Raw genomic sequence first — 16,600 nt, 5'->3', positions numbered from 1 at the left:
CAGCTAGCACCATTTTACTCTCCTTGCCTTTACAGCAAAACTCCTCAAAGAAACGTCCATCATCTGTCTCCAATTCCTCTCTTCTCATTTTCTCTTGAACCCATTTCCCATCAGCCTCCACGAATGGCCACTACTGTGCTAAATCCAGAGATCCATTCTCTGTCCTCATATGATTTGAACTCCCAGCAGCATTTGACAGAGCTAATTCTCCTTGCCTTGAATCATTTCCTTCATTCAGCTTCCAGCACAACATACTCTCCTGGTTTTCCTCCTTTCTCTAAGGCTGCTTCTTCTCTGTCTCCTTTACTGGTTTCTCCTCACGTCCCCTGCCTCCTATTAATATGAGAGAATACCAGGCAGGATGCAGTGTACCATACTGTCCCTCATCATCTCTTTCAATCTCATGGCTTAATTACCTCCTATAAGCCCATGATTCCCAGAATGTCTGTCTCTAGCCTGAATGTGCCTCTGAACTCCAGACTCCTATTTCAAGTTGCCTACTTGACATCTCCACCTGGATGTCTGAAAGTATCTGAACCTAAATAAGAATAAAACTGGACACTGGTATCCACCCCATCCCAAACCTGCTTTTCTTGCAGTTTTTGCAGTCTTACCTGTCTCAATAAATGGCAACTAGATTCTCAGGCCAAAACCCTGACATTGTCCTTTATTACTCTCTTTCACATCCCCCACATGATCCAGAAGCAAATCCTGTCAATCTTTCAAAACATATCCAGACTCTAACCACTTCATACCTTCTCTACTGTTTCTATTCTGGTATAAGACAACCTTAAGTTGTGTCTGGTTTATCCCTGCTTTCACCCTTGCCCCCAACAAACTATTCTCAATACATCAGCCAAAATGAGACTGTTAAATTCTAAGTTAGATCACGTCACACCTCTGTTTAAAACCATCCAGTGACTTATCAGAGAAAAAGCCAAAGTCCTTAAGATTGCCCGTAAGGCCTTATGTAACATGGCCTCCTGTTATCTCTTAGATTTATCTCCTAAGATCCTCTCCCTGAATCACCCTGTCCCAAACATGCTGCCCACATGGGGGCTTTTGCTCTTGCTATTTCTTCTGCCTGGAAGGTTTTTCCCCAGAGATCTTCAGGGCTCCCTCTGTCACCTCCTTCAGATCTACTAAATGTTACCTCTGAGGCCTTTCCTAGACACTATATCTAAAATTGTAGCTGTTACCCAACCCCCACCCCCACACACTGTTTCCTTTCCTGCTTTATTTTTCCCCCTAGCACTTATTGCTATCTAACATAGATAAAGTATTTATCTGACTTATTGTTTTTCTCTTCTTTTCACTGTGAGCTAGGACAGCAGGAATTTTTGCCTGTTTCCTTCACTACTGTATCCCCAGCACCTAGATAGATGAATGCCTGGCACATCAGAGCAGACACTCAGTAGATATTTGTAGAGTGAACAAACTTCTCTCTTCCCACATTCATCCTTACCTCCTGTACTCTAGACTCAGAGGATGAAATGTTGCCTCCTATTCAAGGACTCTCTCTTGAGCTGTTGGTCCCATTCCCTCCCATTTTTTCTGAGATACTGTTCAATCAGTTATCTCCTCTTTCTGTAACATGTCCAACATCTCCCTCTCTGAAGACTACTTCTCAGTCTCTCCTACCCTTAAAAATAATAATAAAAATAAAATTCAAGGACTTGTTTAGTTGTCCTCTCCTTCTTATCTAAATTTCCCAAATCAGCAAACCACCTTCACAGTCCCCATGTCTTCATCTCCCATTCACTCAACAGCCCTAGGCAATCTGACAATTTTTTACTCCTTCCCTGAAACTGCTTTCACTGAGATCCCCCAGTAATCTCCTAAATGCAAGATCCAACGAATATTTTTCAATACTCACATGGCTGGTCATTTCTGTTAAATTTGACACTCTCCTCACTCGGCTTTTGTGCACCATCAAATCATTCAGAAAATATTTATGAAGCTGCTAGTATGTACTAGGCACACTGCTAGGCACTGACTATAAAACAATAGATAATATACGTTGGTCCCTGTCTTCATGAAGTTTACAGTCTAGTGCATGGTGGTAGGGGGCTGAAGGGGACAGCAAATAAACAAGCCTCTGTGAAAGCAAATACCAGCAAGATTTTTAAAAAGCTTTAAAGGTGAAAGTAACATCTAAACTGAGACCTAAGAAACAGGAGTAACTACAGTAAAGGAGCTGGAAGGGGCTTTCCAAGCAGAGAGAATGTAGCCTAGAGGAAAGAACGCCATAGATCTTTCAAAGCACTGACAGAAGAGAGTGCAAGGAGAGGTGTGGTCAGGATGAGGCTAGAGGGGTGGGCGGGGCCAGACCACGGAGAACCTTGTAGACCACAGAAAGGATTTCCTATTCTACCTTACCCTCAGTATATCATTACTTATGAATATGGATGCAAAGATTCTAAATAAAATGATAGAAAATCAAATCGATCTGTATGTTTTAAGCCAGAAATTATTAAAAGTGTAAAAAGGATATTACTTAGCCATAAAAACCATGTCTCTATGAATAAATCCAACAAAAGTTGTATAAGAGCTTTATATGTAATAAAAAAAACTTTAATAAAAGAGTATTTAAATAAATGAAAGCATATATAATGTTCAGGGAGTAGAAGATTTCACATCATAAATATATCAATTCTCCCAATTAATCTATAATACTAATAAAACTGTGATCAAAATTTCAAAAGATGTGTGAGTGCATGTGTGTATCACTAAACAAGGTGATTCTAAATTCATATAGAAAAGGACCAAGAATGGCCCTAATAGTATTGAAGATGAAGAAAATGAGACAAGATATCAAGATGTATTAAAAAGTGAGAGTAATTAAGATGTGGCATTAATGCATAATAGAGAACAACCAATGTAATTGAATAAAGGGCCCAGAAACACAACTGTATATAGGTGGAAATTTAATACATGAAAGAAAAAACCATTTCAAATCTGTGGGAAAGCATGGAACAAGTAAATAAATGGTGAAAGAACAACTGGACTCTGTAAGAAAAAACTAAAATTCGACTTCTACTTCACAGCATACACATATAAATATGAGTTACAGGTGAATTAAACAATGAAATGTGAAGTACAAAATTTTAAAATGAGATGTAAGTGAATAACTTTATGTGCCAGGGTAAAGAAGAATTTCTCGAGATACTAAAAGAATAAACATGAAAGGAAAATAGACAAATCTGACATTCAAATTCAAAACTACTGCACAACAACAAAAACACCTTTAAAAGAATTTGAAAATAAACCACAAACTGGGAAAAGATATTTGCAATAAATAGAACCAACATAGGATTAATAGCCACAAGTCTAAAAGAACAACTACAACCAACAACCCATCCAGTTGAAAAATAGGTAAAAGATATAAATATGTAATTATCAGAAAAAGAATACCCAATGGACAAGAAACATATGAAAAGATACTTAGTAGCCTCATGAGAAATGAGGAAAATGCAAATTAAAACAAAAATGAGACAATATCTCTTACTCAAGAGTTCAGAAAATATTAAAATACTAGAACAATAGAGTATCAAGTGTTAGAAAGGAAATACATTGCTGGTAGAGATTCTAAATTGGCACAAACACTCTGGAGAGCAATTTGGAATATCTTTTAAAGTTAAGGGTGTGTCTGCCCTAAAACCAAGCAACTTCACTGTGAGTTTACAAGAACAGTCTTTGTATTCTTTTGTATTCGCAACAAAATAAAACACCTAAATGACTATCACCAGAACAATCCATAAACAAAGTTATGTTCATTAAACGGAACACCACACGGTGGCTAAAATGACTGAATTAGAGCTACATACATTGACATCAATAACTCTCAAAGATAGAAGTTTCAGAAAAAACTTAAGTCACAAAATGATATATGCAGTATGCCACCGCTTAAAGTCCTAAAACAAGAGAAGCAATATCGTATTTTAAGAATACATACATTTAGTAAAAAAGCATATGCATGTAAAAATCCATATGGGAATGATAAATCAGGATAGTGGTTACTTCTAGCAGAAGGGAGGAAATGGTTTTAGAGATAAATCCACTGAGAAGTTCAGCGCCTATAATATTTTACTTATTTTTAAATATCTGAAGCAAACATGGTAAAATGTTAAATATGACAAACCAGTGATGAACATAGATGGTTGTTATAGTGTTTTCTTTATTGTTCTGTATGTGTTACTACATGAAATAGTTCATAACAAGTTAGCCTTTCCCAGGAATGTTTAAGATCAGAAAGTCTACTAATATAATTCTTTGGATAAATACCTCAAAGGAGAAAAGTAGTATGATTTGAGAAAAGTCAGCACTTTTTTTCCTGATAAAAGACCCCTTTCTTTGTTGTTCTCCTATATTTTCCTATTGTGACTGCTGCCACACTGCAACGGCCTGCTCACTGTTTGCATGCCCCACTGAACTATTATCTCTGTAAGAGCAGGTGCCAGGACTGTCCTTTTTACCATCCTCACTGACTAGTACATGCCTGGCACAAAGGAGGGAACCCAATCAATATCTAATTGATACATAAATTTGATTCATTGGCTAATAAGTAATATAAAAGTATGTGATCTTACAAAGAGCAGTAAGTACATGCACTAAAATATTATCAATGAGTTAACATTTGAATATCAGATTATGGTGACCTTGTGCAAGTTACTTAACATCACTGTTCAACAATTTCACAGAAGTTGCCTCTGCAGTCTCATGAGGATTAAATGAGGTAATATATTGAAGCTCTTAGAAGATACTAGCAAACAAATGCTCAATAATTGTAAGCTTATTATTCATGCTTTGCTAAAGTTGCCATACTTGTCACTTTCATAATGAAGAAGGTTTTAAAGTAAATAAAAAATAATTTCTAAAATACATATACATATATAAGGGCTGACCTTTGAAGAATCTTCATTGCCTCATTTTCAGAAATATTTATACCTATTAATTTGAGAGCATGGGCAATTTCTGAAGCATCAATCACTCCTTTAAAGGAATAGAGAAAAAAGGATCAACTGAAGGGTTTGAAAAGATACGAAGGCAAATAGTACTAAACACATTATTGCAAATGTTCCATAAAATATCAATATCCCACTTATTTCTTCTACTTGCAAAGATAAAAATGAGAGGCTGGAGAGCCCATATGATATTTCCTATATAAATAAATAACGTCACCACCCTCCACATTGCTTAAAACAATCAACTGTGCCACTTTCCTCTCACTCACCTAATCACTAAATGTGGTATAGTCTATGCTTAAATATCTCTCAAATCACTTATCAACATAACCACAGTCTGATCTTAGCACAGATTCCCAATCCTTCCTCCACACAAATCTGACCAACACAAATACTGAAACTCTGCAGTGGCTTGCTATCTTATTACTCTTCAAGGTCATGTCCAGAGACTTTTACAGGCCTCAAGACTCGCCATAAGCTTGCCTGGGCTTGCCTCTCCAGCTTCATCTCTGGTTACACCTCTCCTTGCTCTTGCCTTCCACCTTAGTGGTCATCCAGTGCCTCATACATGACAAGCTCTCCTGGGGTGACCAGAACTTCACATAAGCTATTTCCTCTGCCTGCAACACTCTTCCTCACTCTTCATTCATCTTTTACTCACCTTTCAAGACTCAGCTTCACCACCTTGCCACACAGAGCTTTGTTCATGTCAAAAGCTTATCAAAATGTTATAAACATCCCACAGATCCTTAGCTAAAAAGCATACTGTTGAGAGAGGCGGGGCAAGATGGCAGACTGGTGAGCTGTAAGTTTTAGTTACTCCTCCAGGAAAGTAGGTAAAAAGCCAGGAACTGCGTGGACTGGACACCACAGAGCAATCTGTCTTTGGGCATACTTCATACAACACTCATGAAAATGTCGAACTGCTGAGATCAGTGAAATCTGTAAGTTTTTGCGGCCAGGGGACCCGCGCCCCTCCCTGCCAGGCTCAGTCCCGTGGGAGGAGGGGCTGCCAGCTCCGGGAAGGAGAAGGGAGAACTGCAGTGGTAGCCCTTCTCAGAAACTCATTCTACTGATCCAGACTCCAACCATAGATAGACTGAGACCAGACACCAGAGAATCTGAGAGCTGCCAGCCCAGCAGAGAGGAGACAGGCATAGAAAAAAAAAAAAAATAACACGAAAAACTCCAAAATAAAAGCAGAGGATTTTTGGAGTTCTGGTGAACACAGAAAGGGGAAGGGCGGAGCTCAGGCCTTGAGGTGCATATGCAAATCCCGAAGAAAAGCTGATCTCTCTGCCCTGTGGACCTTTCCTTAATGGCCCTGGTTGCTTTGTCTCTTAGCATTTCAATAACCCATTAGATCTCTGAGGAGGGCCCTTTTTTTTTTTTTTTTTAATCCTTTTTTCCTTTTCTAAAACAATTACTCTAAGAAGCCCAATACAGAAAGCTTCAAAGAATTGCAATTTGGGCAGGTCAAGTCAAGAGCAGAACTAAGAGAGCTCTGAGACAAAAGGCAATAATCCAGTGGCTGAGAAAATTAACTAAACACCACAACTTCCCAAGAAAAGGGGGGTGTCCGCTCACAGCCACCATCCTGGTGGACAGGAAACACTCCTGCCCATCGCCAGCCCCATAGCCCAGAGCTGCCCCAGACAACCCAGTGTGACGGAAGTGCTTCAAATAACAGGCACACACCACAAAACTGGGCATGGACATTAGCCTTCCCTGCAACCTCAGCTGATTGTCCCAGAGCTGGGAAGGTGGAGCAGAGTGAATTAACAAAGCCTCATTCAGCCATCATTTGAGCAGACTGGGAGCCTCCCTACACAGCCCAGAAGCCCAGAACCGCCCTGGGGGGACGGCACTCACCTGTGACATAGCACAGTCATCCCTCAACAGAGGACCCGGGATGCACAGCCTGGAAGAGGGGCCCACTTGCAAGTCTCAGGAGCCATACGCCAATACCAAAGACTTGTGGGTCAGTGGCAGAGACAAACTGTGGCAGGACTGAAATGAAGGATTAGACTATTGCAGCAGCTTTAAAACTCTAGGATCATCAGGGAGATTTGATTGTTAGGGCCACCCCCCCTCCCCGACTGCCCAGAAACATGCCCCACATACAGGGCAGGCAACACCAACTACACACGCAAGCTTGGTACACCAATTGGGCCCCACAAGACTCACTCCCCCACTCACCAAAAAGGCTAAGCAGGGGAGAACTGGCTTGTGGAGAACAGGTGGCTCGTGGACGCCACCTGCTGGTTAGTTAGAGAAAGTGTACTCCACGAAGCTGTAGATCTGATAAATTAGAGATAAGGACTTCAATTGGTCTACAAATCCTAAAAGAACCCTATCAAGTTCAGCAAATGCCACGAGGCCAAAAACAACAGAAAATTATATAGCATATGAAAAAACCAGACGATATGGATAACCCAAGCCCAAGCACCCAAATCAAAAGATCAGAAGAGACACAGCACCTAGAGCAGCTACTCAAAGAACTAAAGATGAACAATGAGACCATAGTACGGGATACAAAGGAAATCAAGAAGACCCTAGAAGAGCATAGAGAAGACATTGAAAGACTAAATAAAAAAATGGATGATCTTATGGAAATTAAAGAAACTGTTGACCAAATTAAAAAGATTCTGGACACTCATAGTACAAGACTAGAGGAAGTTGAACAACAAATCAGTGACCTGGAAGATGACAGAATGGAAAATGAAAGCATAAAAGAAATAATGGGGAAAAAAATTGAAAAAATCGAAATGGACCTCAGGGATATGATAGATAATATGAAACGTCCAAATATAAGACTCATTGGTGTCCCAGAAGGGGAAGAAAAGGGTAAAGGTCTAGGAAGAGTATTCAAAGAAATTGTTGGGGAAAACTTCCCAAATCTTCTAAACAACATAAATACACAAATCATAAATGCTCAGCGAACTCCAAATAGAATAAATCCAAATAAACCCACTCCGAGACATATACTGATCACACTGTCAAACACAGAAGAGAAGGAGCAAATTCTGAAAGCAGCAAGAGAAAAGCAATTCACCACATACAAAGGAAACAGCATAAGACTAAGTAGTGACTACTCAGCAGCCACCATGGAGGCGAGAAGGCAGTGGCACAATATATTTAAAATTCTGAGTGAGAAAAATTTCCAGCCAAGAATACTTTATCCAGCAAAGCTCTCCTTCAAATTTGAGGGAGAGCTTAAATTTTTCACAGACAAACAAATGCTGAGAGAATTTGCTAACAAGAGACCTGCCCTACTGGAGATACTCAAGGGAGCCCTACAGACAGAGAAACAAAGACAGGACAGAGAGACTTGGAGAAAGGTTCAGTACTAAAGAGATTCGGTATGGGTACAATAAAGAATATTAATAGACAGAGGGGAAAAATATGACAAACATAAACCAAAGGATAAGATGGCTGATTCAAGAAATGCCTTCACGGTTATAACGTTGAATGTAAATGGATTAAACTCCCCTATTAAAAGATAAAGATTCACAGAATGGATCAAAAAAAATGAACCATCAATATGTTGCATACAAGAGACTCATCTTAGACACAGGGACACAAAGAAACTGAAAGTGAAAGGATGGAAAAAAATATTTCATGCAAGCTACAGCCAAAAGAAAGCAGGTGTAGCAATATTAATCTCAGATAAAATAGACTTCAAATGCAGGGATGTTTTCAGAGACAAAGAAGGCCACTACATACTAATAAAAGGGGCAATTCAGCAAGAAGAAATAACAATCGTAAATGTCTATGCACCCAATCAAGGTGCCACAAAATACATGAGAGAAACACTGGCAAAACTAAAGGAAGCAATTGATGTTTCCACAATAATTGTGGGAGACTTCAACACATCACTCTCTCCTATAGATAGATCAACCAGACAGAAGACCAATAAGGAAATTGAAAACCTAAACAATCTGATAAATGAATTAGATTTAACAGACATATACAGGACATTACATCCCAAATCACCAGGATACACATACTTTTCTAGTGCTCATGGAACTTTCTCCAGAATAGATCATATGCTGCGACATAAAACAAGCCTCAATAAATTTAAAAAGGTTGAAATTATTCAAAGCACATTCTCTGACCACAATGGAATACAATTAGAAGTCAATAACCATCAGAGACTTAGAAAATTCACAAATACCTGGAGGTTAAACAACACACTCCTAAACAATCAGTGGGTTAAAGAAGAAATGGCAAGAGAAATTGCTAAATATATAGAGACGAATGAAAATGAGAACACAACATACCAAAACCTATGGGATGCAGCAAAAGCAGTGCTAAGGGGGAAATTTATAGCACTAAACGCATATATTAAAAAGGAAGAAAGAGCCAAAATCAAAGAACTAATGGATCAACTGAAGAAGCCAGAAAATGAACAGCAAACCAATCCTAAACCAAGTAGAAGAAAAGAAATAACAAGGATTAAAGCAGAAATAAATGACATAGAGAACAAAAAAACAATAGAGAGGATAAATATCACCAAAAGTTGGTTCTTTGAGAAGATCAACAAGATTGACAAGCCCCTCGCTAGACTGACAAAATCAAAAAGAGAGAAGACCCATATAAACAAAATAATGAATGAAAAAGGTGACATAACTGCAGATCCTGAAGAAATTAAAAAAATTATAAGAGGATATTATGAACAACTGTATGGCAACAAACTGGATAATGTAGAAGAAATGGACAATTTCCTGGAAACATATGAACAACCTAGACTGACCAGAGAAGAAATAGAAGACCTCAACCAACCCATCACAAGCAAAGAGATCCAATCAGTCATCAAAAATCTTCCCACAAACAAATGCCCAGGGCCAGATGGCTTCACAGGGGAATTCTACCAAACTTTCCAGAAAGAACTGACACCAATCTTACTCAAACTCTTTCAAAACATTGAAAAAAATGGAACACTACCTAACTCATTTTATGAAGCTAACATCAATCTAATACCAAAACCAGGCAAAGATGCTACAAAAAAGGAAAACTACCGGCCAATCTCCCTAATGAATATAGATGCAAAAATCCTCAACAAAATACTTGCAAATCGAATCCAAAGACACATTTAAAAAATCATACACCATGACCAAGTGGGGTTCATTCCATGCATGCAAGGATGGTTCAACATAAGAAAAACAATCAATGTATTACAACACATTAACAAGTCAAAAGGGAAAAATCAATTGATCATCTCAATAGATGCTGAAAAAGCATTTGACAAAATCCAACATCCCTTTTTGATAAAAACACTTCAAAAGGTAGGAATTGAAGGAAACTTCCTCAACATGATAAAGAGCATATATGAAAAACCCACAGCCAGCATAGTACTCAATGGTGAGAGACTGAAAGCCTTCCCTCTAAGATCAGGAACAAGACAAGGATGCCCGCTGTCACCACTGTTATTCAACATTGTGCTGGAAGTGCTAGCCAGGGCAATCCGGCAAGACAAAGAAATAAAAGGCATCCAAATTGGAAAAGAAGAAGTAAAACTGTCATTGTTTGCAGATGATATGATCTTATATCTAGAAAACCCTGAGAAATCGACGATACAGCTACTAGAGCTAATAAACAAATTTAGCAAAGTAGCGGGATACAAGATTAATGCACATAAGTCAGTAATGTTTCTATATGCTAGAAATGAACAAACTGAAGAGACACTCAAGAAAAAGATACCATTTTCAATAGCAACTAAAAACATCAAGTACCCAGGAATCAACTTAACCAAAGATGTAAAAGACCTATACAAAGAAAACTACATAACTCTACTAAAAGAAATAGAAGGGGACCTTAAAAGATGGAAAAATATTCCATGTTCATGGATAGGAAGGCTAAATGTCATTAAGATGTCAATTCTACCCAAACTCATCTACAGATTCAATGCAATCCCAATCAAAATTCCAACAACCTACTTTGCAGACTTGGAAAAGCTAGTTATCAAATTTATTTGGAAAGGGAAGACGCCTCGAATTGCTAAAGACACTCTAAAAAAGAAAAACGAAGTGGGAGGACTTACACTCCCTGACTTTGAAGCTTATTATAAAGCCACAGTTGCCAAAACAGCATGGTACTGGCACAAAGATAGACATATAGATCAATGGAATCGAATTGAGAATTCAGAGATAGACCCTCAGATCTATGGCCGACTGATCTTTGATAAGGCCCCCAAAGTCACTGAACTGAGTCATAATGGTCTTTTCAACAAATGGGGCTGGGAGAGTTGGATATCCATATCCAAAAGAATGAAAGAGGACCCCTACCTCACCCCCTACACAAAAATTAACTCAAAATGGACCAAAGATCTCAATATAAAAGAAAGTACCATAAAACTCCTAGAAGATAATGTAGGAAAACATCTTCAAGACCTTGTATTAGGCGGCCACTTCCTAGACTTTACACCCAAAGCACAAGCAACAAAAGAGAAAATAGATAAATGGGAACTCCTCAAGCTTAGAAGTTTCTGCACCTCAAAGGAATTTCTCAAAAAGGTAAAGAGGCAGCCAACTCAATGGGAAAAAATTTTTGGAAACCATGTATCTGACAAAAGACTGATATCTTGCATATACAAATAAATCCTACAACTCAATGACAATAGTACAGACAGCCCAATTATAAAATGGGCAAAAGATATGAAAAGACAGTTCTCTGAAGAGGAAATACAAATGGCCAAGAAACACATGAAAAAGTGTTCAGCCTCACTAGCTATTAGAGAGATGCAAATTAAGACCACAATGAGATACCATCTAACACCGGTTAGAATGGCTGCCATTAAACAAACAGGAAACTACAAATGCTGGAGGGGATGTGGAGAAATTGGAAGTCTTATTCATTGTTGGTGGGACTGTATAATGGTTCAGCCACTCTGGAAGTCAGTCTGGCAGTTCCTTAGAAAACTAGATATAGAGCTACCATTCAATCCAGCGATTGCACTTCTCGGTATATACCCGGAAGATCGGAAAGCAGTGACACGAACAGATATCTGCACGCCAAGGTTCATAGCAGCATTATTCACAATTGCCAAGAGATGGAAACAACCCAAATGTCCTTCAACAGATGAGCGGATAAATAAAATGTGGTATATACACACGATGGAATACTACGCTGCAGTAAGAAGGAACGATCTCGTGAAACATATGACAACATGGATGAACCTTGAAGACATAATGCTGAGCGAAATAAGCCAGGCACAAAAAGAGAAATATTATATGCTACCACTAATGTGAACTTTGAAAAATGTAAAACAAATGGTTTATAATGTAGAATGTAGGGGAACTAGCAGTAGAGAGCAATTAAGGAAGGGGGAACAATAATCCAAGAAGAACAGATAAGCTATTTAACGTTCTGGGGATGCCCAGAAATGACTATGGTCTGTTAATTTCTGATGGATGTAGTAGGAACAAGTTCACAGAAATGTTGCTATATTATGTAACTTTCTTGGGGTATCGTAGGAACATGTTGGAAGTTAAGCAGTTACCTTAGGTTAGTTGTCTTTTTCTTACCCCCTTGATATGGTCTCTTTGAAATGTTCTTTTATTGTATGTTTGTTTTCTTTTTAACTTTTTTTTTTCATACAGTTGATTTAAAAAAGAAGGGAAAGTTAAAAAAAAAAAAAAAAAAAGAAAAACAAGGAAAAAATAAAAGATGTAGTGCCCCCTTGAGGAGCCTGTGGAGAATGCAGGGGTATTCGCCTACCCCACCTCCATGGTTGCTAACATGACCACAGACATAGGGGACTGGTGGTTTGATGGGTTGGGCTCTCTACCATAAGTTTTACCCTTGGGAAGACGGTTGCTGCAAAGGAGAGGCTAGGCCTCCCTATATTTGTGCCTAAGAGTCTCCTCCTGAATGCCTCTTTGTTGCTCAGATGTGGCCCTCTCTCTCTGGCTAAGCCAACTTGAAAGGTGAAATCACTGCCCTCCCCCCTACGTGGGATCAGACAACCAGGGAAGTGAATCTCCCTGGCAACGTGGAATATGACTCACGGGGAGGAATGTAGACCCGGCATCGTGGGACGGAGAACATCTTCTTGACCAAAAGGGGGATGTGAAAGGAAATGAAATAAGCTTCAGTGGCAGAGAGATTCCAAAACGAGCCGAGAGATCACTCTGGTGGGCACTCTTACGCACACTTTAGACAACCCTTTTTAGGTTCTAAAGAATTGGGGTAGCTGGTGGTGGATACCTGAAACTATCAAACTACAACCGAGAACCCATGAATCTCGAAGACAGTTGTATAAAAATGTAGCTTATGAGGAGTGACAATGGGATTGGGAAAGCCATAAGGACCAAACTCCACTTTGTCTAGTTTATGGATGGATGTGTAGAAAAGTAGGGGAAGGAAACAAACAGACAAAGTTACCCAGTGTTCTTTTTTACTTCAATTGCTCTTTTTCACTCTAATTATTATTCTTGTTATTTTTGTGTGTGTGCTAATGAAGGTGTCAGGGATTGATTTAGGTGATGAATGTACAACTATGTAATGGTACTGTAAACAATCGAAAGTACGATTTGTTTTGTATGACTGCGTGGTATGTGAATGTATCTCAGTAAAATGAAGGGAAAAAAAAAAAAAAAAAAAAGGCGGTCGGATTCGTACTCCCGGCCGGCCACGGCGGGCAGCAGGAAGCCCCATACCCGGCGCAGCATGGCCACAGAGCACCGGGGACCCTGAAACGTGGGAAAGGCCCCCGAGACCCAGCTGCAGCCGCTGAGTACCCCACAGGTCCAGGGAGCCTCGTAGGGAGCAGGGCAGCGGCGGCTGCTGCCAGTTGCCTAGCAACTGCCCCGGAACGCTCAGGTTCGAAGCCAGCAGGAAGGCGAGGGTCCCTTGTTCTGGATTTGCTTCTGCCATGCATGGCTGGGGACTTAGCTTGGGATCACCAATTCCCAACACCCAGCCCCAGTTAATTTTGGCTGAGGATTCCCAAACAGGACGGTTTTAATTCAAACTCCAAACTGGCTGAAGGTAGTCCCATGGTTATGAATTTTTAGGGGAGACTTTTTTCTGTTTTGTGCTCAGAGAACAAAACAGGTGGATGTGTATAAGCCTTCATGTGGTTTTTGTAGGCCTCTTCTATCTCCTGCTCTTACTGGGCCAGTACATCATCTCCCATTCCCACGGGGCTAATGAAATCCAAACCTTTGGTAACCAAAGAGAGACAGTATTAGGGCTTCTTTTTATAGTTATAAAAGTCAGGGAAAAAAATAAACTTTCTAATATTTAACATGATTAACAATTGCATATACATAATTTAAATATATATATTTAATATATGTAATATATAATTAAAAATAAATGTAAACAAATTGAGGGCAGGTGAACAAAATATTTTGGAGCCCATTGCTCTTGTGAAATGAGAGTGAATAACCTGACAAGTGGGCTAGTTGGAATCTATGGTGAGATATTCAGGGTCCCATAATCAGCAGGAGCCAAGGGGACTCAACAGAATCATTGCTCAAGCCAAAAGAACGGACCAGCCACAGACCCAAGCAAGGGAGGCCAGCACTGAGGGTGTAGGAAAGGGACCAGCTGATGCCAATCAGTATGCTTTCATGGATCTGCACAGGAGGTTTGCTTCTCCCCCCACCCCAACACCACACAAGTCACAAGTAAATCACATCCCTCCACCAAAAGCCTTCATACTCTCTTATGGAGAGAATTAGTGAGCAAACAAGCTTTATCTGAGACGAGTAAATATTATCTAAAGGGGCTAGTTCAGTTCCATCAGTAATCTAAGCTTTAAAGCAAATTAGGTATTGGTTAACATTTTACCCCCTTATCTAACAGGTGGGGCTCAGTTTAGACCAGTTTAGGCAAACAAAAGACCAATTTAAGCAAATAAAGCACATTTTTTGCACATATCTGAATTTTAGTATGAGCTGATATTTGGGAGACTTTATCCCATTAGTATTATTCTGGGTTCATGGTTTTAAATCCACTCTCTGTGAACTGATAATGCTGAATGTTTCCTTATGACCTCTACCAATGCTAGGGCAATAAGACTGAAGATGAAAATCAAACCCTAAAGATGGTAGAAGTATGGAAAGAATCTGAGTTCTTGATGTCATTGCTGAGCCAGTGAATAAATCCAGAACCAGCATCCACTGAACCTATTTGGATGGGAGAAAAATTAAATGTCTCTTAGTTAAGCAATTTTTCAATGGGTACTGGGTCACCTGCAGCTGAAAGTATCATAACTCATAGAAAAATAAATTTACAAACTGAAATGAGTGCAATGGAGGAGAATTGCAAAGTATAATGAGAACATAACAGGGAATTTAATATAAATTGGGAAGTAAAGGAAGGTTTTCTGAAGTTTAGGTTATATTTAAGCTAAGACCTAAATGATAAAGTAGGGGCTGGCTGGTGAAGAGTAGTACCAAGAATAACTTTTAGGTTTCTGGCATGAGATACCATGTAGACAGAGCTGCCATTCTCTGGGATGGAGGAGACTGGGGATAAGATCAAAAGTTCAGTTTTAGACGTGTTAAGTTTGAGATGCCTGTGAGTCATGCAAGCTGCAAAATTGCATGCATAGCTCAGGAAAGAGGTCTGGGTTGAAGATAAAAATTTGCAAGTCACTGGCATATAGATGCTTTTAAAGCTATTGAAGAGATCACTTAGAGAGTACGAAGAGGGTCCTACACCTAGGTCTGAAAAACTGTGATGTAGATATCAGACTGAGGCAAAAGAGCCAGCATTGCTTAGAGCTTGAGGGTTGAGGCACAAATTCAGACTGCCTGGATTTGAAAAATCTTGCATAATTTCTCGGATCCTCGGTTTCCTCTTCAGTATCAGTTCCGTCTCAAAGGTCTGTTGTAAAGATTAAGTGGAAAAAAAATGCTTAACACAGGGCATGGCACCTAGAAGGAGCTTCATAATGATAGTTATTGTTATTCCTATTCTTATTAAAGGAGACTGAGACAGAGCCTTCAGAGAAATAGGAGGAACCAATTAAAGAGCTTGTTTTTAGAAGGAAAGAGCTGCCAAAAGTGCCAAATGTTACTGAAAGACTTAGTAAAATTGAAAATGAAGAGCCAGGACTTAGAAGTATCTTTTCTATTTGGCTAGAAATGCATGAGCATTTTGGTGAACTGGTGGTGCAAAAAACAGATTGGGGTGGTTTAAAGACTGAATGGATCCCTACCTTATACTCTGTATAAAAATTAATTCCAGGTGAAGTCAAGACCCAAAATTAAAGGGTGAAAGTGTCAAACGTTATGAAAAAAAATCCAGGAGAATACTTTTTGACCTGAGTGTAGAAAAGGAGATCCAAAACAAGACTTAAAATGCATAAACCATAAACTACAAATTGGATAAAATTGAAAACATCTATGCATGAAAATACATCATTTAAAAGCTAAAAAAGAAAAGCCACAGATATAAAGAAAATGCACATCTTCAAAAACAAAAAATAGTATTCAGAATATATAAGGAATCCTATAAGACAGTAAGAAAAAAGATAAATGACCTAATAAATAGACAAAGAATATGAACAGGCATCCACTAGGACCTACTGTCTATTGATTTTTCCACTTTATCACTGTCCTCACCCCACAGTGTCCTCATTTCTCTCTTTGTTCCAATTGGATTCCATGATCATCATCTTA

General features: G+C 39.1%; 1 protein-coding gene across 1 annotated transcript in view; it reads right to left on the bottom strand.

Annotated features, from left to right (window-relative positions):
- The window catches only part of LOC119513352 (calcium-binding mitochondrial carrier protein SCaMC-1-like), a 39,330-nt gene extending 25,489 nt beyond the window's left edge, over positions 1 to 13,841 (bottom strand). The window contains exon 1 of the mRNA XM_037808495.1: positions 13,587 to 13,841. Within this exon, the coding sequence (XP_037664423.1) occupies positions 13,587 to 13,841 (255 nt within the window). The remainder of the gene's footprint in view (positions 1 to 13,586) is intronic.
- Between the last annotated feature and the right edge of the window lie 2,759 nt (positions 13,842 to 16,600).

Source organism: Choloepus didactylus, chromosome 2, assembly GCF_015220235.1.
Source record: "Choloepus didactylus isolate mChoDid1 chromosome 2, mChoDid1.pri, whole genome shotgun sequence".
Lineage (NCBI taxonomy): Eukaryota > Metazoa > Chordata > Mammalia > Pilosa > Megalonychidae > Choloepus > Choloepus didactylus.
The sequence above is the reverse complement of the archived record's forward strand: the minus strand, read 5'-3'. Positions and strand labels throughout refer to the sequence as shown.